The sequence below is a fragment of the Carya illinoinensis genome, chromosome 2 (genome assembly GCF_018687715.1).
Source record: "Carya illinoinensis cultivar Pawnee chromosome 2, C.illinoinensisPawnee_v1, whole genome shotgun sequence".
NCBI classification, from domain to species: Eukaryota; Viridiplantae; Streptophyta; class Magnoliopsida; order Fagales; family Juglandaceae; genus Carya; species Carya illinoinensis.
Genome location: NC_056753.1, coordinates 23,868,999 through 23,891,503, shown reverse-complemented (window position 1 = coordinate 23,891,503; position 22,505 = coordinate 23,868,999). Strand labels below are relative to the sequence as shown.

The following is a 22,505-nucleotide window of genomic DNA, read 5'->3' as shown; positions in this document are numbered from 1 at the left end:
AATTTGAACCATGGATATAAATTGGCAGCGAGAGTCTCTTGTTAATAAGAGCCCTAGCCGCTTCTTATTCAATTTACTTGTGATAAACACTCAGTTTTTATTATCATGATCCACGATTCTATCTCCCGATGAGATTATTTCATTCAAGTCCATCTTTTTCACAAGTTCTAGGGTTCGGGGCACATATATATGGAGATTGGGATTTTTGTTTTTGCTGTGTGAAGTAGGAGTTTGGATTTTTTTATAGTTTGAGTATGCATTTATACATATGTTTAGTATGCATTTATACATATGTTCACATGGGTTTATATTATTCATGTATAAAGGCTTGATTTTGGTGGGTTATGGGATTATTCATTTCGGTTTTAAATGAGTGCCCACCAAGTGTTTGTGTTTATACCTCAACCAAACCATTATATTTATATGCTAATAATTTTTGGTTGTTCTCTTATCCATACATTTAGAACATAAGAGTGGTTGGTTTTTGTGGAGAGTTGAGATACTTCCTAATTCCAAGTTGTTCATCATGTCATGTACTCTGTGGTCCTCAGACTCCTCTAATTCTAATCAGTGTTATTTTCATTACGACCTTGTTGGTTTGGTCATCCAAATGAGGCTCAAAGAGAGAGAGACCAAAGAGGAAGAAATTTACTGCTACAATCTCTCTCGAACAATCCTCAAGTGAGGAAGAGCCTCAAGCTGAAAAAGTCCAATTTGGGGAGACCTCAGCTCCTCCACCAGAAACTTCAAATCCTGGAGCCACTTTTGAACACTTCACTATTGCTAAAGCTGAAATGGCGTATAAAACTACTATCTCTCGACAAATCCACTACGTAAACAGAGTCCTACTGCATTTGGAGCTTCTACCACATTTAATATTTAAGGGTATTCGATTGGATAACTCTTCAAGAGAGTTTTTGCTAGGAATTATTGAGAGTACATTCCGTGAGCTTGTGAGAGAAAATTTACTAGAGAATTTTTTTTTTCCTGGTTTTCATCTCTCTGAGTGTGATCTTGCTCCATGTTGGAGAATTAAGTTATTCAGTTCCAACCACTAGAGTTACAGGAGAAAAGTCAATATTTGAAAATTACCAGAGCTTCTAGCTGCAACTAAAGTAGAGGTAAACGAGACCTTTGTCGAGTCAATTAAGTAGAGTAAATTAACAAAGCTTTTGTAATTGAGAACATGCTTATAATGTGATTTTCAAATAATAAAATTGATTTTTCTGGGTTTGGATGTCCCGTAGGGTTTTATCTTTAAAGAGTTCTTTAAAGGGTTTCCCTTCATCACCATTTATTCTGTCATGCAAACGTGAATATTTAATTTATATGTTTGATTGATTAAATAATTGCCAGATTGAGATTTAACAAATTTGTTCAGGTGAATTGTTAGATATTTCCATTTGCTAGAGGTCATGTTCGGAACATAGGTGATAAATGCCTCTGGATCCCTATCAAACACGAGAGGCTGCCAATATTCTGTTTACAATTTGGTGTCATAAAGCATGTTAGAGTCCAGTGTCCAAGGTCAACATTTGATGCAAGAGCAGCCTCCAGCCAAAAGCTACCCAAATCTTCAGCTGAAGGAGGGAGGGTTTCGAAGAGTCAGATAAGTGGCACCAAAACAAGCCTGAGGCAAACATGTACTATGATGTTGGGATGGGAAATGATGATAAGGGCTTTCCTATCCCAGCATTAGAGTAATTTGACATTGGGAGCTCTGACAATGAGTATGTGGTGGGTTCCAAATATGGTAAGGGAAGCAACCTTGATTTCCAAGCTCAATCTGCCTTTCCAATTCAAGCAAGTTTAGCTAGTCTCAAGACTTCCCCACATTTAATTGATATGCATGTGGAGGACACGTTTGCATCCAGGCTGGCCTCTCCCACCAACGTTCCTTTCTCTTTCTCTCCCCAAGTTGTTGTCCCTACAGAAGGTCCTGTCCCAAAGAACAAATAGGTCAGTTCTTCCACCCTTTGCTCTCCAGTAAAAGCTTTCAAGCTAGGTAATTTGAAGGATGGGCCTAGCTAGAAAAGAAGAGCCAGGGGGCTTTGGATGATGGGACCACTTGGCTTGTCTGATGCAGCCATGGGTGCTATTGACAAGCCAAAGTACAACAAGAGGCCTGGAGAGGCAGTTTATAGGTCCATTTTGACTCGAAAGAGGGCCAAACAAGCAAGAATGATAGTGGCTATCCAACAGCCCTACCAATAATCAGAACTGAGCAGCTAGGTTTGATTACTGGTATCCTAGTAGCTCAAGGTGCCTTCCATGTCAACCATTTATTTTTTACAGATGACAACCTTGTCTTCTACAAGGCTAATCCAATTAAGTGGAGTAGGTTGCATTAGCTCCTTGGCACTTATGAGAAAGCATTTGGCCAGAGACTAAATCTAGAGAAAACCTTAATTTTCTTCAGCAAGAACAATTGACAGGAAGTCCAACAAAGCATCCTTGCTATAGTAGGCACTAACGCTTCTGGCACCTTTGCAAATACCTGGGACTCCCCTCGTATGTTGGGAGACACAAGTCAAAAGCATTCGGCTCGGTATTGGACAAAATCAAAGCTAAGATGGCTAGCTGGAAGACCAATCTATTGTCCTAGGTAGCAAAGGAGATCTTACTCAAGTCAGTACTCCAATCAATCCCTACCTATTACATGGGTATCTTTAGATAAAGTCTTCAGACCAATATATCCTATAATGGTAAAACAATGGAGACCAATGGAGGAGTGCCACGTAAGGGCTAGATATTCAAAGCTAGTATGCCGCGCAGCAGGGGAAGATTTCTATAAAGACACCTACCCCACCCCCCTCTCTCTCTCTCTCTGTCCCTCTCTTTCCTTCACAAACACTAAAGTGACCAGAAAAAGCCTAATCTTCTGGGCCATAGAGCACTGTAGCAACATGTAGAGGACCTTAAAACCTGGGGCGCCAAGTTTGTAGGCCACCATTTTTTATCTTCATTCTGTATGGGGGAAGCTGTATATTGTTCTCCTTTTTTAGTGAGGCAAATTAAAACTAAAATGGGAAGATTTAGAACAAGAAGATGAACATCTATTTCGGGAAAGCCGTAATTTTGTTTCCCCTTTTCCAGTGCGGTAATTTAAAACAGAAATGGGAAGATTTAGAACAAGAACATGAACATGGGCTCTATTTTTAAAGATTCCTGGTTCATAGGAGTCGGGAGAGGGTTATGGTTTTATGTGTTTTAGTTTCATGCAAGATGGAGGGAGAAAGCTCAATGGATTAGGGCTTTATGGGTTTCGGATGGAGAAGGGAGAGAGGGAGGGAGGGCTAGGGTTAGGGTAACACTTCTTCATCTGGTTCAGTTTCATGGAATTGCTTGGGAGAGAGATAGCGGGGGAGAGATAGAGAGAGACTCGCAAAGAATCAAACGTAAGAAATGGCTCGGTGGCCAGAGAAAGAAGACAAGAAAAGACAGAGAAAGACCTCATGCAGAGAATCGAACAGATAAACCTGTTTTGCTTGTATAAACTTCGAAGGAGAGTGCTGCAAGCAACATTAGGGGGTTTTCAGTGTGAGAGAGAGAGAGAGAGAGAGAGAGAGAGAGAGAGAGAGAGAGAGAGAGAGAGAGAGAGAGAGAGAGAGAGAGAGAGAGAGAGAGAGAGAGAGAGAGAGAGAGGGCGGGTTGGGGCTAGGGGTCTCGACAAAGTGGTTCCCTTGTTGCGCAAGAGTGTTGTTTTAAGATATAGCCCTTACATGGCTATCATCTATTGGTTTCTGATAAAAAGAATTTGTGTGATAAATCGGTGAGAAGTTATTCTCGTATCTTTAAGCTCCCTAAAACTATTCTCAAAAGCCTCAATAAACTACTACAATTATTCAATGGGGTCAAGAGGAGCAAAGGTTTAAAATACACTAGCTAAATTAGCAAGCCCTTGGTGAACATAAAAGTGCTGGACGTCTAGGCTTTAGGGATTTTGAACATTTTAAACTTGCCTTACTTGCTAAATAAGGATGGAGAATCATCTAAAACCATTCCTTCCACACTACTCAGGTCTTACAGGCTAAATACTACCCAAAATCTAACTTTTTTTCAGGTAGACCAAGGTGCAATGGCTCTTTTGTTTGGAGAAGTTTTCTATCAACAAGGCACCTACTATCACAGGGCTTAATCTAGAAAACTGGGAATTGTCGTAGTGTAAGGATCTGGCATGATAAATCGCTTCCCAGTCCTTCTACCTATCGTGTCTAATCTCTAATCAGTGTCCTTGAGATAGATGCCAAAGTATACTCATTAATTAACCTAGATACCATATAGTGGAACCTCCCTCTAATCCATACAATTTTCTCGGATCAAGAGGCTAGCATAATTAGCAAGCTGCCCATTAGCCATTGTTGGAACCATGACCTATTAACTTGGAGATACTAAGCTAATGCAAAGTTTTTAGTGAGGAGTGCTTACCATCTACAAAGGTCCATTCTAGAAAATAGGCTAGGTGAGTCTTCAATGACCCAATCAAAACCAAAGTTTTGGCAAAAAATTTAGAGAATTAGGGTGCTTAATGCAGTCAAGTCCTTCCTTTGGAGAACTACCAATGAATCCCTTCCCACTAACCTCAATCTGCACAAAAAGGAAGCCAGTAGAGTCCCCATTTTGCTTAATGTATCTACTCCATCCTGAATATGTTGCTCATGCTATCTGGTCGGGCAAGGCTACTCGAGATGTATGGACCCTATCCTCGAGGAGGATTCAGAAGACTAGAGTTGATGATAGTTCATTTAAAGAGATGCTAGAGAACATTATGGCCTAGTAATTAAAATTAAAATGAAACTTGACTTATTGAAAATGGGCTTTAAAAACTAACTAGGGAAATTCAGATTCTAAAGTAACCCAAAAAGAAGTCCCAAATGATCTAGAAAAAGGGTAAAAAAAAAAAAAAAAAAGCCAAAACAAAGCCCAAACCAACCTCCAAACCGTTGAACCAGCCCAGCCAATTTTCTCACTCTTCCTAGGCCGATTTGGTTATAAATTTGGCTTATAATGTTTGACCTCATCACAGGTGTAAAATTGTGGCCTCTGATCTCCAACCTTGTCATGGGTGCAAAATAGTTGTCTCTAATGTCTAATTCCGCCATGGGTATAAAATTGTTACTTCTAATTTCCAAGTGCAATCCTTTTGCTAACTTGGTGATTTATATTATGTTTGGCTATCCACAAAATGCACAATCCTACCATGGTGGTAAACATGACATCTGTTTTATTTCTAATATTATTCATTATGATTGTACCAAAGATCCATTATTATATATATATATGTACCATCATTGAAATAAGATGCTTCTGGAAATATCACTACTATTTTGACAATGGCTAGTTGTCTAATGCATTTTGTAAATGGCTTGTCTTTACACACTAGGATAGATAACTGCCTCTTGAGTTCTTGATAACTCATCCCTTTATCTCTAATATTCTTGAAATGACTTTGAGGTGCCGGTAGAACATCAAGAACAGAAAGCATGGATGGGACTAGTTGAGCATAGAGGAATTAGTGCTTGATAGGCAAAAGTGGTTACCAATTTTGAATAAGTGCCAAGGGGACAAGGGACCATTGGAGTATTTTATTCAAGAATTTAATTCTTCGCTATGAAAGTATTGTGAGTGAGGGGGACAGTTTCTAGCCTTGTGGAGTTTCTTTCCTGTTATTTTATTTTACACATTCGATCGGGCTCAGTTCAAAGAAACGGATAGGTTTTGAATAAATGAGTTTTACATGTTATGAAGTTGTTTTCTTGTCATTTAGAATATATATTCGTATTGTTGAGTTGTGATTTTAAGAGACAGAAACTAATCCCTTGACCCTCTAGATATGGGGCGATAAAGGTGTTGCAAAGAGTGAAGGGACTTCGGAAAGGGCTATAGAAAGCTTTCTTTGATCAACAGCCAATGCACAAGTCATGATATTCACATCAAGCGGTCTGTTGCTGTCTGCAAATTCCACCCCGAATGCCCGCAGGCGCCGGAAGCAACTAGCTGTAATTGTAGCGTGAGATCAAAGAAAAGTTGACAAAAACCTGGATTTGCTCAAGCATTATATGTATATATGGACCTATCTATAACATTTTGAAGTATCGAATTTTCAATTAGCGCTTATGAGCAATGGACCCATCTACGAACTTATGGAAAGAATCAAATGAGTTAATATTTTCATTAGTTTTAATTTTTGTTAATATTTTCTTTTCATTTTGGTTTATTTGATATGTGCCAATATTGAATGTTTAAGCTTCTGAAGTAGAAGCATGGGACTTGTAAGTGTCTATGTGGCAATTGGTTTATATTTTTAGGCGATAAATCCTAGTGGGACTCTATGCCAAGAGTTCGTGCAAGGCACGACTAGCTATTAAGTGACTTAAATCACTTAGACAACTATGACCTTGACCCCCTATACATCCTAATACCTCCCTTACCCATTCCCCACGATACATAGACCCATAGCACTACCTTACAGGAGCCCTAGCCGCTTCTCATTCAATTTACTTGTGATAAACACTCAGTTTTTATTATCATGATCCACAATTCTATCTCACGGTGAGATTATTTCATCCAAGTGCATCTTTTTCTCAAGTTCTAGGGTTCGGGGCACATATATAAGGAGATTGGGATTTTTGTTTTTGCTGTGTGAAGTAGGAGTTTGGATTTTTTTTAGTTTGAGTATGCATTTATACATAAGTTTAGTATGCATTTATACATATGGGATTATTCATTTCGGTTTTAAATGAGTGCCCCCCAAGTGTTTGTGTTTATACCTCAACCAAACCATTATATTTATATGCTAATAATTTTTGGTTGTTCTCTTATCCATACATTTAGAACATAAGAGTGGTTGGTTTTTGTGGAGAGTTGAGATACTTCCTAATTCCAAGTTGTCCATCATGTCATGTACTCTGTGGTCCTCAGACTCCTCTAATTTTGATCAGTGTTATTTTCATTCCGACCTTGTCGGTTTAGTTATCCAAATGAGGCTCAAAGAGAGAGAGGCCAAAGAGGAGAAAATGTACTAGACAATTTTTTTTTTGTTTTCATCTCTCTTTGAGTGTGATCTAGCTCCATGTTGGAGAATTGAGTGATTGAGTTCCAACCACTGGAGTTACAGGAAAAAAGTCAATATTTGAAGATCACCAGAGGTTCTAGCTGCAACTAAGGTAGAGGTAAATGAGTCCTTTTTCGAGTCAAGTAAATAGAGTAAATTAACAAAGGTTTTGTAATTGAGAACTTGCTTGTAATGTGATTTTCAAATAATAAAATTGACTTTTCTGGGTTTGGATGTCCTGTAGGGTTTTACCATTGAAGAGTTCTTTAAAAGGTTTCCCTTTGTCACCATTTGTTCTGTCTTGCAAACTTGAGTATTTAATTTATATGTTTGATTGATTAAATAATTGCAAGACTGAGATTTAACAACTTTTTTCAGGTGAATTGTTAGATATTTCCATTTGCTAGAGGTCATCTTTTGAACATGGGTGATAAATGCCTCTGGATCCCTGTCAAACACGAGAGGCTGCCAATATTCTGTTTACAATTTTGTATCATAAAACATGTTAGAGTCCAGTTTTGTAGCCACCAATTTCAATCTTCATTCTCTATGGGCGAAGCTGTATTTTGTTTTCCTTTTTCGGTGATGAAAATTAAAACTAAAATGGGAAGATTTAAAACAAGAAGATGAACATCTATATGGGGGAAGCCGTAATTTTGTTTACCGTTTTTCAGTGCGGTAATTTAAAACTGAAATGGGAAGATTTAGAACAAGAACATGAACATGAGCTCTATTTTTAAAGATTTCTGGTTCATAGGAGTCGAGAAAGGGTTATGGTTTTATAGGTTTTTGTTCCATGCAAGATGGAGGGAGAAAGCTCAATGGGTTAGGGCTTTATGGGTTTCGGATGGAGGAGGGAGAGAGGGAGGGAGGGTTAGTGTTAGGGTAACACTTCTTCATCTGGTTCGGTTTCATGGACTTCCTTGGGAGAGAGATAGCAAGGGGAAGGGGAGAGAGAGAGAGAGAGAGAGAGAGAGAGAGACTTGCAAAGAATCAAACATAAGAAATGGATGGGTGGCCAGAGAAAGAAGACAAGCAAAGACAAAGAGAGACCTAACGCAGAGAATCGAACGAATAAACCTGTTTTGCTTCTATAAACTTTGAAGGAGAGTACTGCAAGCAACATTAGGGTGTTTTCAGTGTTGCATGAGAGAGAGAGAGAGAGAGAGAGAGAGAGAGAGAGAGAGAGAGAGAGAGAGAGAGAGAGAGAGAGAGAGAGAGAGAGAGAGAGAGAGAGAGAGAGAGAGAGAGAGAGAGGGTTGGGCTGGGGGGTCTTGACAGAGTGGTTCCCATGTAGCGCAGGAGTGTTGTTTCAAGATGTAGCCCTTACATGGCTATCATCTATTGGTTTCTGATAAAAAGACATTGTAGGATAAATCGGTGAGAAGTTATTCTCATATCTTTAAGCTCCCTAAAACTATTCTCAAAAGCCTCAATAAACTGCTACAATTATTCAATGTGGTCAACAGGAGCAAAGGTCTAAAATACACTAGCTAAATTAGCAAACCCTTGGTAAACATAAAAGTGCTGAACGTCTAGGCTTTAGGGATTTTGAACATTTTAACCTTGCCTTACTTGCTAAATAAGGATGGAGAATCATCTAAAACGAGGCCTCCCTCACTACTCAGGTCATACAGGCTAAATACTACCCAAAATCTAACTTTTTTTTAGGTAGACTAAGGTGCAATGGCTCTTTTGTTTGGAGAAGTTTTCTATCAGCAAGGCACCTACTATCAGAGGACTTAATCTGGAAAATTGGGAATTGTTGTAGCGTGAGGATCTGGCATGATAAATCGCTTCCCAGTCCTTCTACCTATTGTGTCCAATCTGTAATCAGTGTCCTTGAGATAGATGCCAAAGTATCCTCATTAATTAACCTAGATACCTATGGTGGAGCCTCCCTCTAATCCATACAATTTTCTCAGATCAAGACGCTACCATAATTAGCAAGTTGCCCATTAGCCATTGTTCGAACCATGACCTGTTAACTTGGCGTTGCTCAGCTAATGCAAAGTTTTTATTGGGGAGTGCTTACCATCTACAAAGGCCCATTCTAGAAAATAGGCTAGGTGCGTCTTCAATGACCCAATCAAAACTAAAGTTTTGGCAAAAAATTTAGAGAATTAGGGTGCCTAATGCACTCAAGTCCTTCCTTTGGAGAACTGCCAATGAATCCCATCCCACTAAGCTCAATTTGCACAAAAGGAAGGTAGTAGAGTCCCCATTGTGCTTAATGTATCTACTCCATCCTGAATATGTTGCTCATGCTATCTAGTCATGCAAGGCTACTCGAGATGTATGGACCCTATCCTCAAGGAGGATTCAAAAGACTAGAGTTGATGGTGGTTCATTTAAAGAGATGCTGGAGAACATTATGGCCTAGTAATTAAAATTAAAATGAAACCTGACATATTTAAAATGGGCTTTAAAAACTCACTACGGGAAATTAAGATTCTAAAGTAACCCAAAAAGAAGTCCCAAATGATCTAGAAATAGGGTAAAAAAAAAAAAAGGCCCAAACCAACCTCCAAACCGTTGAACCAGTCTGGCCAATTTCCTCACTCTTCTTGGGCCGATTTGGTTACAAATTTGGCATATAATGTTTGACCTCACCAAAGGTGTAAAATTCTGGCCTCTGATCTCCAACCTTGTCATGGGTGTAAAATAGTTGTCTCTACTGTCTAATTTCGCCACAGGTATAAAATAGTTACTTCCAATTTTCAAGGGCAATCCCTTTGCTAACTTGGTGATTTATATTCTGTTTGGCTATTCACAGAATGTACAATCCTACCATGGGGGTAAACATGACATCTGTTTTATTTCTAATATTATTCATTATGATTGTACCGAAGATCCATATATATATGTATATATATAATAAGATGCTTCTGGACATATCACTACTATTTTGACAATGGCTAGTTGTCTAATGCATTCTTTAAATGGCTTGTCTTTACACACTAGGATAGGTAACTGCCTCTTGAGTTCTTAATAACTCATCCCTTTATCTCTAATATTTTTGAAATGACTTTGAGGTGCCGGTAGAACATCAAGAATAGAAAGCATGGATGGGACTAGTTGAGCATAGAGGAATTAGTGATTGATAGGCAAAAGTGGGTTACCAATTTTCAATAAGTGCCAAGGGGACAAGGGACCATTGGAGTATTTTATTCAAGAATTTAATTCTTCGCTATGAAAGTATTGTGAGTGAGGGGGACAGTTTCTAGCCTTGTGGAGTTTCTTTCTCGTTATTTTATTTTACACATTCGATCGGGCTCAGTTACGAAGAAACGTATAGGTTTGGAATAAATGAGTTTTACATGTTATGAAGTTGTTTTCTTGTCATTTAGAATATATATTCGTATTGTTGAGTTGTGATTTTAAGAGACAGAAACTAATCCCTTGACCCTCCGGATATGAGGCGTTAAAGGTGTTGCAAAGAGTGAAAGGACTTCGGAAAGGGCTATAGAAAGCTTTCTTTGATCAACAGCCAGTGCACAAGTCATGATATTCACATCAAGCGGTCTGTCGCTGTCTGCAAATTCCACCCCGAATGCCCGCAGGCGCCGGAAGCAACTAGCTGTAATTGTAGCGTGAGATCAAAGAAAAGTTGACAAAAACCTGGATTTGCTCAAGCATTATATGTATATATGGACCTATCTATAACATTTTGAAGTATCGAATTTTCAATTAGCGCTTATGAGCAATGGACCCATCTACGAACTTATGGAAAGAATCAAATGAGTTACCGGTGATTTTTGGGTTTACCAAAATTAAGGGGCAAGGAGCAGAAGGGGTGCTGATGATGACGACTCTTATCGTGTCGGATTGAAGACGTAGTAACCGCACAAATTAATTAACATGGCGTGCATGGTGTAGCTGAGCTTCATGACAAACTTTGATTTTCAGAAGTGAAAAAGTGAGAATACATAGGTAATAGAATGTATAGTTGTTATCTCTTTTGACTTCATTTACGGATCCTCCAAATTAATTGTATTTTTCTTCTACACGCATGCTTGCACATGCAGCAAGCTATTTATGTTTCAAGTCAGAAAAATCGGTTGCAAGTTGGACACTCGCATCCTATAAAATGGTTGCATGCATGGGCAGAGTTCCTGCAAGTCAGTTGTAATATTATTAGAGCAAGACACTGTAACTGAAGTACTGATACTCCGTTAGTAATCAACGTACGAGACATGGCCTCAAAATCAGCTGTCTTTGTTTTGCTTATGGTAGTTGTTGCAGTAGCAGCCCCAATAGCAGTAGCACAAACTGGGATCTTGGATAATCCGCTGTCTGTGATCCGCATACAGGGGACTGTGTTTTGCTCTATCAATGCCACTCTCAATGGTACTGCCAGCCCGGTCTTCCCAAGTAAGTAAATTTCTCAAAATTTTTTACCAGTTCGTGCATGCTTAAATATTCCTAATATGTTCTTCACTTTGTCATATTGTTATAGATGCTCTGGTACAACTGCGGTGCCGATCTGGAAATGTGGTTTCGATTTCAACGACGAATCGGTTGGGAGTGTTCGGCATCCTGGTCCTTCCCATACAAATATCGCTCCCTTCACTCTTGTCTGATTGCAATCTAATTGTCACCACACCACTCGTCAGGTGCAATGCTACTCTTCCCAGTGTGGGGGTCTTGAGATCGCCCTTACAGTCCGTAGGAAACACTACTGTTGGCCTCCTTCGTGTTTTCAACGTTGCTCCAACTGGATTCGTATATGTTCTCTCACCTTGATCAGCAAATAAATACAAGGATAATTAATTAAGCTGATCATGACCACTGCATGCAGCTTGTTAATTACGTATGCGAATAAGGCCATTGGTACCAATCACAGGAAGATTATAGTATTAAATATTACTTTTCTAAATCAAGTCGTCCTATCCTAAGAATTGTCTCCTTTCTTATTGCGAAGGTTGTCATGACCAAAACTGTAAACTTCTTTACGAAGCAGTTCTGCTGTCATTAAGGAATAAATTAAGCCTTCTATCAAAACTAGCTTGTTTCTGAATATTATTCTATCCATTCTGTTTTTTATTGTGAATATTAACAAATTTTCAATTGAGTGTTGATTTAGCAATTTGAATTTGAAAAGAATTAATTTGAAAAGTCTAATTTTTTGTAGCTTACCTTAAAAATACTATATAAAGATATTTATCAAAACTCATAATTGGTTTGCCAAAATTGGTTGAAAATGCTATATATACACTTTTAAGAAAGCTGTAGAGCATTTTAGCTTTGCTGGATCCATGCGGGGGGAACTGGGAAGAGCTTTGATTCAAACAGTTTACAAAGCAAAGGTAGAAAATAGAATAAAATAGAAAAGGAGAAGGAGAAGAGATCGAGAGACTTTTTGGCCTACATCGTTACTATTGTCAATAGTTCTCAACTACATAAAATATATCCCTATTTATAGATGAATGAGATTAGAAAAATAATGGAAATACAATAAATCAATTAGTATAATGATTTACAAAATAAACTAAATATCCTACCATTCCCTCAAACTCAAGATGTGATGAAGATGTCATCTTGAGTTTGGAGATAAGATCATGCTGCCGGCCAGGGGAATGGGACTTGTGGATCCAACTGACGACCTGACAAAATGTGTATTTGTGACACATGGTGCAAGTGGACCGCAAGTTGAAACAAACGGATGTACGAGTTTGATGGCGAATAAAAGGGCAATTATATGGCCCAACAGGCTGCAAGGGATGCTCCTTCCATCGATGATTTCATTGTAACTTTGGGGGATATTCTTTCCTGTATCTCTTCTATGATATAATAGAATGAAAACGAGTCTTCACCTAATAAAAAAAGGGTAAAGCAAGCCCGTTGAGTGAAGGCCAGGAAGGAAAGTGTACGGATTGAACTAAGTCCAACATTTTAGACTTTCTATCTCTTCAAGTCCTAGCCATGAGGTTCCAGTCTTCAATCTTAGCTTCCAAAACGTTATGAACAAAAGCATTGAGGAAAAAGATCTTAGAACGAAATTGAGGCCAATCATTTGCTCACCAATACGGTTCAAATTTGAAAACAACAATGCAACAAGCAAAACGTTGAATAGGCCAAGATAAATCAATAAGAATAGCCTCGTAAATTAAAATGAATATACCAAAACTCAAAAGATGTTGACAGCACAAAGTAACACAATCCCAAAAGAAAAATGAAACACAACAAATAATAGCAATGATTTCTTATCCACCTGACAAAAATGATTCCCAACAATTGCCTATCATTCCACATTATTCTTCAATTCTCTTATAAATGGTTTATCTGGCCGTCTTCTATCTATGTGCTTTTTTTTTTTTTTTTTTTTTTTTGCATTATGTTTCTGTTTCTCAAATTTTTTTTTTTTAAAAAACAAAATATGTAGTATTTTTTTTCTAGTTTGTTTCTATGTTTGTTTTTTTGAGGAAAGTGCAACGTTCCTATGTCAAGGTATGAACACTTGTGTCATCACATGGTGAATTCTTGAACTTATGCATCTCTCTATTTTATACAGTCAACTTTGTGTATACAAACCCTATAGGTCATCTTGACAAAGTTCATTTACAAGCACTATAAGGAACTTATATTTATGTTTATTATAATTATGTTCCCCATTTATTATTCAAATGCTCACTATAGAGGGAGTTCATACCTTGAATTGAATAATACTAGTTGAACCTAGTATAATAATAAAGAGATCTCCCCTTGCCATGTAATTATAATATAAAATTAATATTATACATACAATAGTTAATTAATATTTCTCTGGGAATTATTGTATAAATATATAAATATTTATATTAGAAATTTGTACATATAATGCTTGAGCAAATCTAGGTTTTTGTCAACTTTTCTTTGATCTCATGCTACATATATAGCTAGTTGCTTCTGGCGCTTGCGGGCATTCGGGGTGGAATTTGCAGACAGCGATAGACTGCTTGATGTGAATATCATGACTTGTGCATTGGCTGTTGATCAAAGAAGGCTTTCTATAGCCCTTTTCGAGGTCCCTTCACTCTTTGCAACACCTTTGATGCCTTATATCCAGAGGGTCAAGGGATTAGTTTCTATCTCTGAAAATCACAAATCAACAATACAAATATATATTCTAAATGACAAGCAAACAACTTCGTAACATGTAAAACTTATTTATTACAAACCTATACGTTTCTTCGTAACTGAGCCCGATCGAATGTGTAAAATAAAATAACAAGAAAGAAACTCCACAAGGCTAGAAACTGTCCCCCTCACTCACAATACTTTCATAGCGAAGAATTAAATTCTTGAATAAAATACTCCAATGGTCCCTTGTCCCCTTGGCACTTATTCAAAATTGGTAACCCACTTTTGCCTATCAATCACTTATTCCTCTATGCTCAACTAGTCCCATACATGCTTTCGATTCTTGATGTTCAACCGGCACCTCAAAGTCATTTGAAAAATATTAGAGATAAAAGGATGAGTTATCAAGAACTCAAGAGGCGGTTATCTATCCCAATGAGTAAAGACAAGCCATTTACAGAATGCATTAGACAACTTTCCATTGTCAAAATTGTAGTGATATTTCCAGAAGCATCTTATTTTAATGATGGTACATATATATATAATAATAATGGATCTTCGGCACAATCATAATGAATAATATTAGAATTGTGCATTTTGTGGATAGCCAAACAGAATATAAATCACCAAGTTAGCAAAGGGATTGCACTTGGAAATTGGAAGCAACAATTTTATACCCGTGGCGAAATTAGACATGAGAGACAACTATTTTGTACCCATGACAAGGTTGGAGATCAGAGGCCACAATTTTACACCTGTGGTGAGGTCAAACATTATAAGCCAAATTTATAACCAAATCGGCCCAGGAAGAGTGAGAAAATTGGCCGGACTAGTTCAACGGTTTGGAGGTTGGTTTGGGCTTTGTTTTGTTCTTTTTTTTTACCCTATTTCTAGATCATTTGGGACTTCTTTTTGGGTTACTTTAGAATCTTAATTTCCCGTAGTGAGTTTTTAAAGCCCATTTTAAATAAGTCAAATTTCATTTTAATTTTAATTACTAGGCCATAATGTTCTCCAGCATCTCTTTAAATGAACCCCCATCAACTCTAGTCTTCTGAATCCTCCTCGAGGATAGGGTCCATACATCTCGAGTAGCCTTGCACGACCAGATAGCATGAGCAACATATTCAGGATGAACTAGATACATTAAGCACAATGGGGACTCTAGTACCTTTTGTACAGATTGAGGTTAGTGGGAAGGGATTCATTGGCAGTTAAATCTCAGTCTTGCAATTATTTAATCAATCAAACATATAAATTAAATACTCAAGTTTGCAAGACAGAACAAATGGTGACAAAGGGAAACCTTTTAAAGAACTCTTCAATGGTAAAACCCTACAGGACATCCAAACCCAGAAAAGTCAATTTTATTATTTGAAAATCACATTACAAGCAAGTTCTCAATTACAAAACCTTTGTTAATTTACTCTATTTACTTGACTCGAAAAAGGACTCATTTACCTCTACCTTAGTTGCAGCTAGAACCTCTGGTGATCTTCCAATATTGACTTTTTTCCTGTAACTCCAGTGGTTGGAACTCAATCACTCAATTCTCCAACATGGAGCTAGATCACACTCAAAGAGAGATGAAAACAAAAAAAAAAATTGTCTAGTACATTTTCTCTCACAACCTCACGGAATGTACTCTCAATAAATCCTAGCAAAAAGTCTCTTGAAGAGTTATCCAATCGAATCCTTTTAAATATTAAATATGGTAGAAGCTCCGAATGCAGTCGGACTCTGTTTATGGAGTGGATTTGTCGAGAGATAGTAGTTCAATATGCCATTTCAGCTTCAACAATAGTGAAGCGTTCAAAAGTGGCTCTAGATTTGAAGTTTTTGGTGGAGGAGCTGAGGTCTCCCCAGATTGCACTTTTTCAGGTTAAGGCTCTTCCTCACTTGAGGATTGTTCGAGAGAGACTGTAGCAGTAAATTTCTTCCTCTTTGGCCTCTCTCTCTTTGAGCCTCATTTGGATAACTAAACCGACAAGGTCGGAATGAAAATAACACTGATCAAAATTAGAGGAGTCTGAGGACCACAGAGTACATGACATGGTGGACAACTTGGAATTAGGAAGTATCTCAACTCTCCACAAAAACCAACCACTCTTATGTTCTAAATGTATGGATAAGAGAACAACCAAAAATTATTAGCATATAAATATAATGGTTTGGTTGAGGTATAAACACAAACACTTGGGGGGCACTCATTTAAAACCGAAATGAATAATCCCATATGTATAAATGCATACTAAACTTATGTATAAATGCATACTCAAACTAAAAAAAATCCAAACTCCTACTTCACACAGCAAAAACAAAAATCCCAATCTCCTTATATATGTGCCCTGAACCCTAGAACTTGAGAAAAAGATGCACTTGGATGAAATAATCTCACCGTGAGATAGAATTGTGGATCATGATAATAAAAACTGAGTGTTTATCACAAGTAAATTGAATGAGAAGCGGCTAGGGCTCCTGTAAGGTAGTGCTATGGGTCTATGTATCGTGGGGAATGGGTAAGGGAGGTATTAGGATGTATAGGGGGTCAAGGTCATAGTTGTCTAAGTGATTTAAGTCACTTAATAGCTAGTCGTGCCTTGCACAAACTCTTGGCATAGAGTCCCACTAGGATTTATCGCCTAAAAATATAAACCAATTGCCACATCTACACTTACAAGTCCCATGCTTCTACTTCAGAAGCTTAAACATTCAATATTGGCACATATCAAATAAACCAAAATGAAAAGAAAATATTAACAAAAATTAAAACTAATGAAAATATTAACTCATTTGATTCTTTCCATAAGTTCGTAGATGGGTCCATTGCTCATAAGCACTAATTGAAAATTCGATACTTCAAAATGTTATAGATAGGTCCATATATACATATAATGCTTGAGCAAATCCAGGTTTTTGTCAACTTTTCTTTGATCTCACGCTACAATTACAGCTAGTTGCTTCCGGCGCCTGGGGGCATTCGGGGTGGAATTTGCAGACAGCGACAGACCGCTTGATGTGAATATCATGACTTGTGCATTGGCTGTTGATCAAAGAAAGCTTTCTATAGCCCTTTCCGAAGTCCCTTCACTCTTTGCAACACCTTTATCGCCCCATATCTGGAGGGTCAAGGGATTAGTTTCTGTCTCTTAAAATCACAACTCAACAATACGAATATATATTCTAAATGACAAGAAAACAACTTCATAACATGTAAAACTCATTTATTCAAAACCTATCCGTTTCTTTGAACTGAGCCCGATCGAATGTGTAAAATAAAATAACAGGAAAGAAACTCCACAAGGCTAGAAACTGTCCCCCTCACTCACAATACTTTCATAGCGAAGAATTAAATTCTTGAATAAAATACTCCAATGGTCCCTTGTCCCCTTGGCACTTATTCAAAATTGGTAACCCACTTTTGCCTATCAAGCACTAATTCCTCTATGCTCAACTAGTCCCATCCATGCTTTCTGTTCTTGATGTTCTACCGGCACCTCAAAGTCATTTCAAGAATATTAGAGATAAAGGGATGAGTTATCAAGAACTCAAGAGGCAGTTATCTATCCTAGTGTGTAAAGACAAGCCATTTACAGAATGCATTAGACAACTAGCCATTGTCAAAATAGTAGTGATATTTCCAGAAGCATCTTATTTCAATGATGGTACATATATATATATATATATATATAATAATGGATCTTTGGTACAATCATAATGAATAATATTAGAAATAAAACAGATGTCATGTTTACCACCATGGTAGGATTGTGCATTTTGTGGATAGCCAAACATAATATAAATCACCAAGTTAGCAAAAGGATTGCACTTGGAAATTAGAAGTAACAATTTTATACCCATGGCGGAATTAGACATTAGAGACAACTATTTTGCACCCATGACAAGGTTGGAGATCAGAGGCCACAATTTTACACCTGTGATGAGTTCAAACATTATAAGCCAAATTTATAACCAAATCGGCCTAGGAAGAGTGAGAAAATTGGCTGGGCTGGTTCAACGGTTTGGAGGTTGGTTTGGGCTTTGTTGTGGCTTTTTTTTTTTTTTTTTTACCCTTTTTCTAGATCATTTGGGACTTCTTTTTGGGTTACTTTAGAATCTGAATTTCCCTAGTTAGTTTTTAAAGCCCATTTTCAATAAGTCAAGTTTCATTTTAATTTTAATTACTAGGCCATAATGTTCTCTAGCATCTCTTTAAATGAACTATCATCAACTCTAGTCTTCTGAATCCTCCTCGAGGATAGGGTACATACATCTCAAGTAGCCTTGCCCGACCAGATAGCATGAGCAACATATTCAGGATGGAGTAGATACATTAAGCAAAATGGGGACTCTACTGGCTTCCTTTTTGTGCAGATTGAGGTTAGTGGGAAGGGATTCATTGGTAGTTCTCCAAAGGAAGGACTTGACTGCATTAAGCACCCTAATTCTCTAAATGTTTTGCCAAAACTTTGGTTTTGATTGGGTCATTGAAGACTCACCTAGCCTATTTTCTAGAATGGACCTTTGTAGATGGTAAGCACTCCTCACTAAAAACTTTGCATTAGCTGAGTATCTCCAAGTTAATAGGTCATGGTTCCAACAATGGCTAATGGGCAGCTTGCTAATTATGCTAGCCTCTTGATCTGAGAAAATTGTATGGATTAGAGGGAGGTTCCACTATATGGTATCTAGGTTAATTAATGAGTATACTTTGGCATCTATCTCAAGGACACTGATTAGAGATTAGACACGATAGGTAGAAGGACTGGGAAGCGATTTATCATGCCAAATCCTTACACTACGACAATTCCCAGTTTTCCAGATTAAGCCCTGTGATAGTAGGTGCCTTGTTGATAGAAAACTTCTCCAAACAAAAGAGCCATTGCACCTTGGTCTACCTGAAAAAAAGTTAGATTTTGGGTAGTATTTAGCCTGTAAGACCTGAGTAGTGAGGAAGGACTGGTTTTAGATGATTCTCCATCCTTATTTAGCAAGTAAGGCAAGTTTAAAATGTTCAAAATCTCTAAAGCCTAGACGTCCAGCACTTTTATGTTCACCAAGGGCTTGCTAATTTAGCTAGTGTATTTTAAACCTTTGCTCCTCTTGACCCCATTGAATAATTGTAGTAGTTTATTGAGGCTTTTGAGAATAGTTTTAGGGAGCTTAAAGATACGAGAATAACTTCTCACCAATTTATCACACAAATTCTTTTTATCAGAAACCAATAGATGATAGCCATGTAAGGGCTATATCTTAAAACAACACTCTTGTGCAACAAGGGAACCACTTTGTCGAGACCCCCAGCCCCAACCCGCTCTCTCTCTCTCTCTCTCTCTCTCTCTCTCTCTCTCTCTCTCTCTCTCTCTCTCTCACACACACACACACACACTAAAAACCCCCTAATGTTGCTTGCAGCACTCTCCTTCGAAGTTTATACAAGCAAAACAGGTTTATCTGTTCGATTCTCTGCATGAGGTCTTTCTCTGTCTTTGCTTGTCTTCTTTCTCTGGCCACCGAGCCATTTCTTACGTTTGATTCTTTGCGAGTCTCTCTCTATCTCTCCCCCGCTATCTCTCTCCCAAGCAATTCCATGAAACTGAACCAGATGAAGATGTGTTACCCTAACCCTAACCCTCCCTCCCTCTCTCCCTTCTCCATTCGAAACCCATAAAGCCCTAATCCATTGAGCTTTCTCCCTCCATCTTGCATGAAACTAAAACACATAAAACCATAACCCTCTCCCGACTCCTATGAACCAGGAATCTTTAAAAATAGAGCCCATGTTCATGTTCTTGTTCTAAATCTTCCCATTTCTGTTTTAAATTACCGCACTGGAAAAGGGGAAACAAAATTACGGCTTTCCTAAAACAGATGTTCATCTTCTTGTTCTAAATCTTCCCATTTTAGTTTTAATTTGCCTCACTAAAAAAGGAGAACAATATACAGCTTCCCCCATACAGAATGAAGATAAAAAATGGTGGCCTACAAACTTGGCGCCCCAGGTTTTAAGGTCCTCTACATGTTGCTACAGTGCTCTATGGCCCAGAAGATTAGGCTTTTTCTGGTCACTTTAGTGTTTGTGAAGGAAAGAGAGGGACAGAGAGAGAGGAGGGGTGGGGTAGGTGTCTTTATAGAAATCTTCCCCTGCTGCGCGACATACTAGCTTTGAATATCTAGCCCTTACGTGGCACTCCTCCATTGGTCTCCATTGTTTTACCATTATAGGATATATTGGTCTGAAGACTTTATCTAAAGATACCCATGTAATAGGTAGGGATTGATTGGAGTACTGACTTGAGTAAGATCTCCTTTGCTACCTAGGACAATAGATTGGTCTTCCAGCTAGCCATCTTAGCTTTGATTTTGTCCAATACCGAGCCGAATGCTTTTGACTTGTGTCTCCCAACATACGAGGGGAGTCCTAGGTATTTGCAAAGGTGCCAGAAGCGTTAGTGCCTACTATAGCAAGGATGCTTTGTTGGACTTCCTGTCAATTGTTCTTGCTGAAGAAAATTAAGGTTTTCTCTAGATTTAGTCTCTGGCCAAATGCTTTCTCATAAGTGCCAAGGAGCTAATGCAACCTACTCCACTTAATTGGATTAGCCTTGTAGAAGACAAGGTTGTCATCTGTAAAAAATAAATGGTTGACATGGAAGGCACCTTGAGCTACTAGGATACCAGTAATCAAACCTAGCTGCTCAGTTCTGATTATTGGTAGGGCTGTTGGATAGCCACTATCATTCTTGCTTGTTTGGCCCTCTTTCGAGTCAAAATGGACCTATAAACTGCCTCTCCAGGCCTCTTGTTGTACTTTGGCTTGTCAATAGCACCCATGGCTGCATCAGACAAGCCAAGTGGTCCCATCATCCAAAGCCCCCTGGCTCTTCTTTTCTAGCTAGGCCCATCCTTCAAATTACCTAGCTTGAAAGCTTTTACTAGAGAGCAAAGGGAGGAAGAACTGACCTATTTGTTCCTTGGGACAGGACCTTCTGTAGGGACAACAACTTGGGGAGAGAAAGAGAAAGGAACGTTGGTGGGAGAGGCCAGCCTGGATGCAAACGTGTCCTCCACATGCATATCAATTAAATGTGGGGAAGTCTTGAGACTAGCTAAACTTGCTTGAATTGGAAAGGCAGATTGAGCTTGGAAATCAAGGTTGCTTCCCTTACCATATTTGGAACCCACCACATACTCATTGTCAGAGCTCCCAATGTCAAATTACTCTAATGCTGGGATAGGAAAGCCCTTATCATCATTTCCCATCCCAACATCATAGTACATGTTTGCCTCAGGCTTGTTTTGGTGCCACTTATCTGAGTCTTCGAAACCCTCCCTCCTTCAGCTGAAGATTTGGGTAGCTTTTGGCTGGAGGCTGCTCTTGCATCAAATGTTGACCTTGGACACTGGACTCTAACATGCTTTATGACACCAAATTGTAAACAGAATATTGGCAGCCTCTCGTGTTTGATAGGGATCCAGAGGCATTTATCACCTATGTTCCGAACATGACCTCTAGCAAATGGAAATATCTAACAATTCACCTGAACAAATTTGTTAAATCTCAATCTGGCAATTATTTAATCAATCAAACATATAAATTAAATATTCACGTTTGCATGACAGAATAAATGGTGATGAAGGGAAACCCTTTAAAGAACTCGTTAAAGATAAAACCCTACGGGACATCCAAACCCAGAAAAATCAATTTTATTATTTGAAAATCACATTATAAGCATGTTCTCAATTACAAAAGCTTTGTTAATTTACTCTACTTAATTGACTCGACAAAGGTCTCGTTTACCTCTACTTTAGTTGCAGCTAGAAGCTCTGGTAATTTTCAAATATTGACTTTTCTCCTGTAACTCTAGTGGTTGGAACTGAATAACTTAATTCTCCAACATGGAGCAAGATCACACTCAGAGAGATGAAAACCAGGAAAAAAAAAATTCTCTAGTAAATTTTCTCTCACAAGCTCACGGAATGTACTCTCAATAATTCCTAGCAAAAACTCTCTTGAAGAGTTATCCAATCGAATACCCTTAAATATTAAATGTGGTAGAAGCTCCAAATGCAGTAGGACTCTGTTTACGTAGTGGATTTGTCGAGAGATAGTAGTTTTATACGCCATTTCAGCTTTAGCAATAGTGAAGTGTTCAAAAGTGGCTCCAGGATTTGAAGTTTCTGGTGGAGGAGCTGAGGTCTCCCCAAATTGGACTTTTTCAGCTTGAGGCTCTTCCTCACTTGAGGATTGTTCGAGAGAGATTGTAGCAGTAAATTTCTTCCTCTTTGGTCTCTCTCTCTTTGAGCCTCATTTGGATGACCAAACCAACAAGGTCGTAATGAAAATAACACTGATTAGAATTAGAGGAGTCTGAGGACCACAGAGTAT

The 22,505-nt window shown here is 38.3% G+C and overlaps 1 protein-coding gene across 1 annotated transcript; it reads left to right on the top strand.

Annotated features, from left to right (window-relative positions):
- Positions 1–11,158: 11,158 nt before the first annotated feature.
- Positions 11,159–12,058, top strand: LOC122294691 (phylloplanin-like). Its single transcript, XM_043103611.1, has 2 exons — positions 11,159–11,428; positions 11,514–12,058. Exons 1-2 carry the CDS (start codon positions 11,251–11,253, stop codon positions 11,798–11,800), a joined length of 465 nt encoding a protein of 154 aa, XP_042959545.1. The 5' UTR covers positions 11,159–11,250; the 3' UTR covers positions 11,801–12,058.
- The last annotated feature ends 10,447 nt before the right edge of the window (positions 12,059–22,505 follow it).

What these genes read in the sequence shown, in the direction of transcription:
- LOC122294691 (XM_043103611.1), top strand. Translation starts at nt 11,251, where the DNA reads ATGGCCTCAAAATCAGCTGTCTTTGTTTTGCTTATGGTAGTTGTTGCA. An exon ending in TGCCAGCCCGGTCTTCCCAA is followed by an intron (nt 11,429 to 11,513) that starts GTAAGTAAATTT and finishes ATATTGTTATAG; the next exon opens with ATGCTCTGGTACAACTGCGG.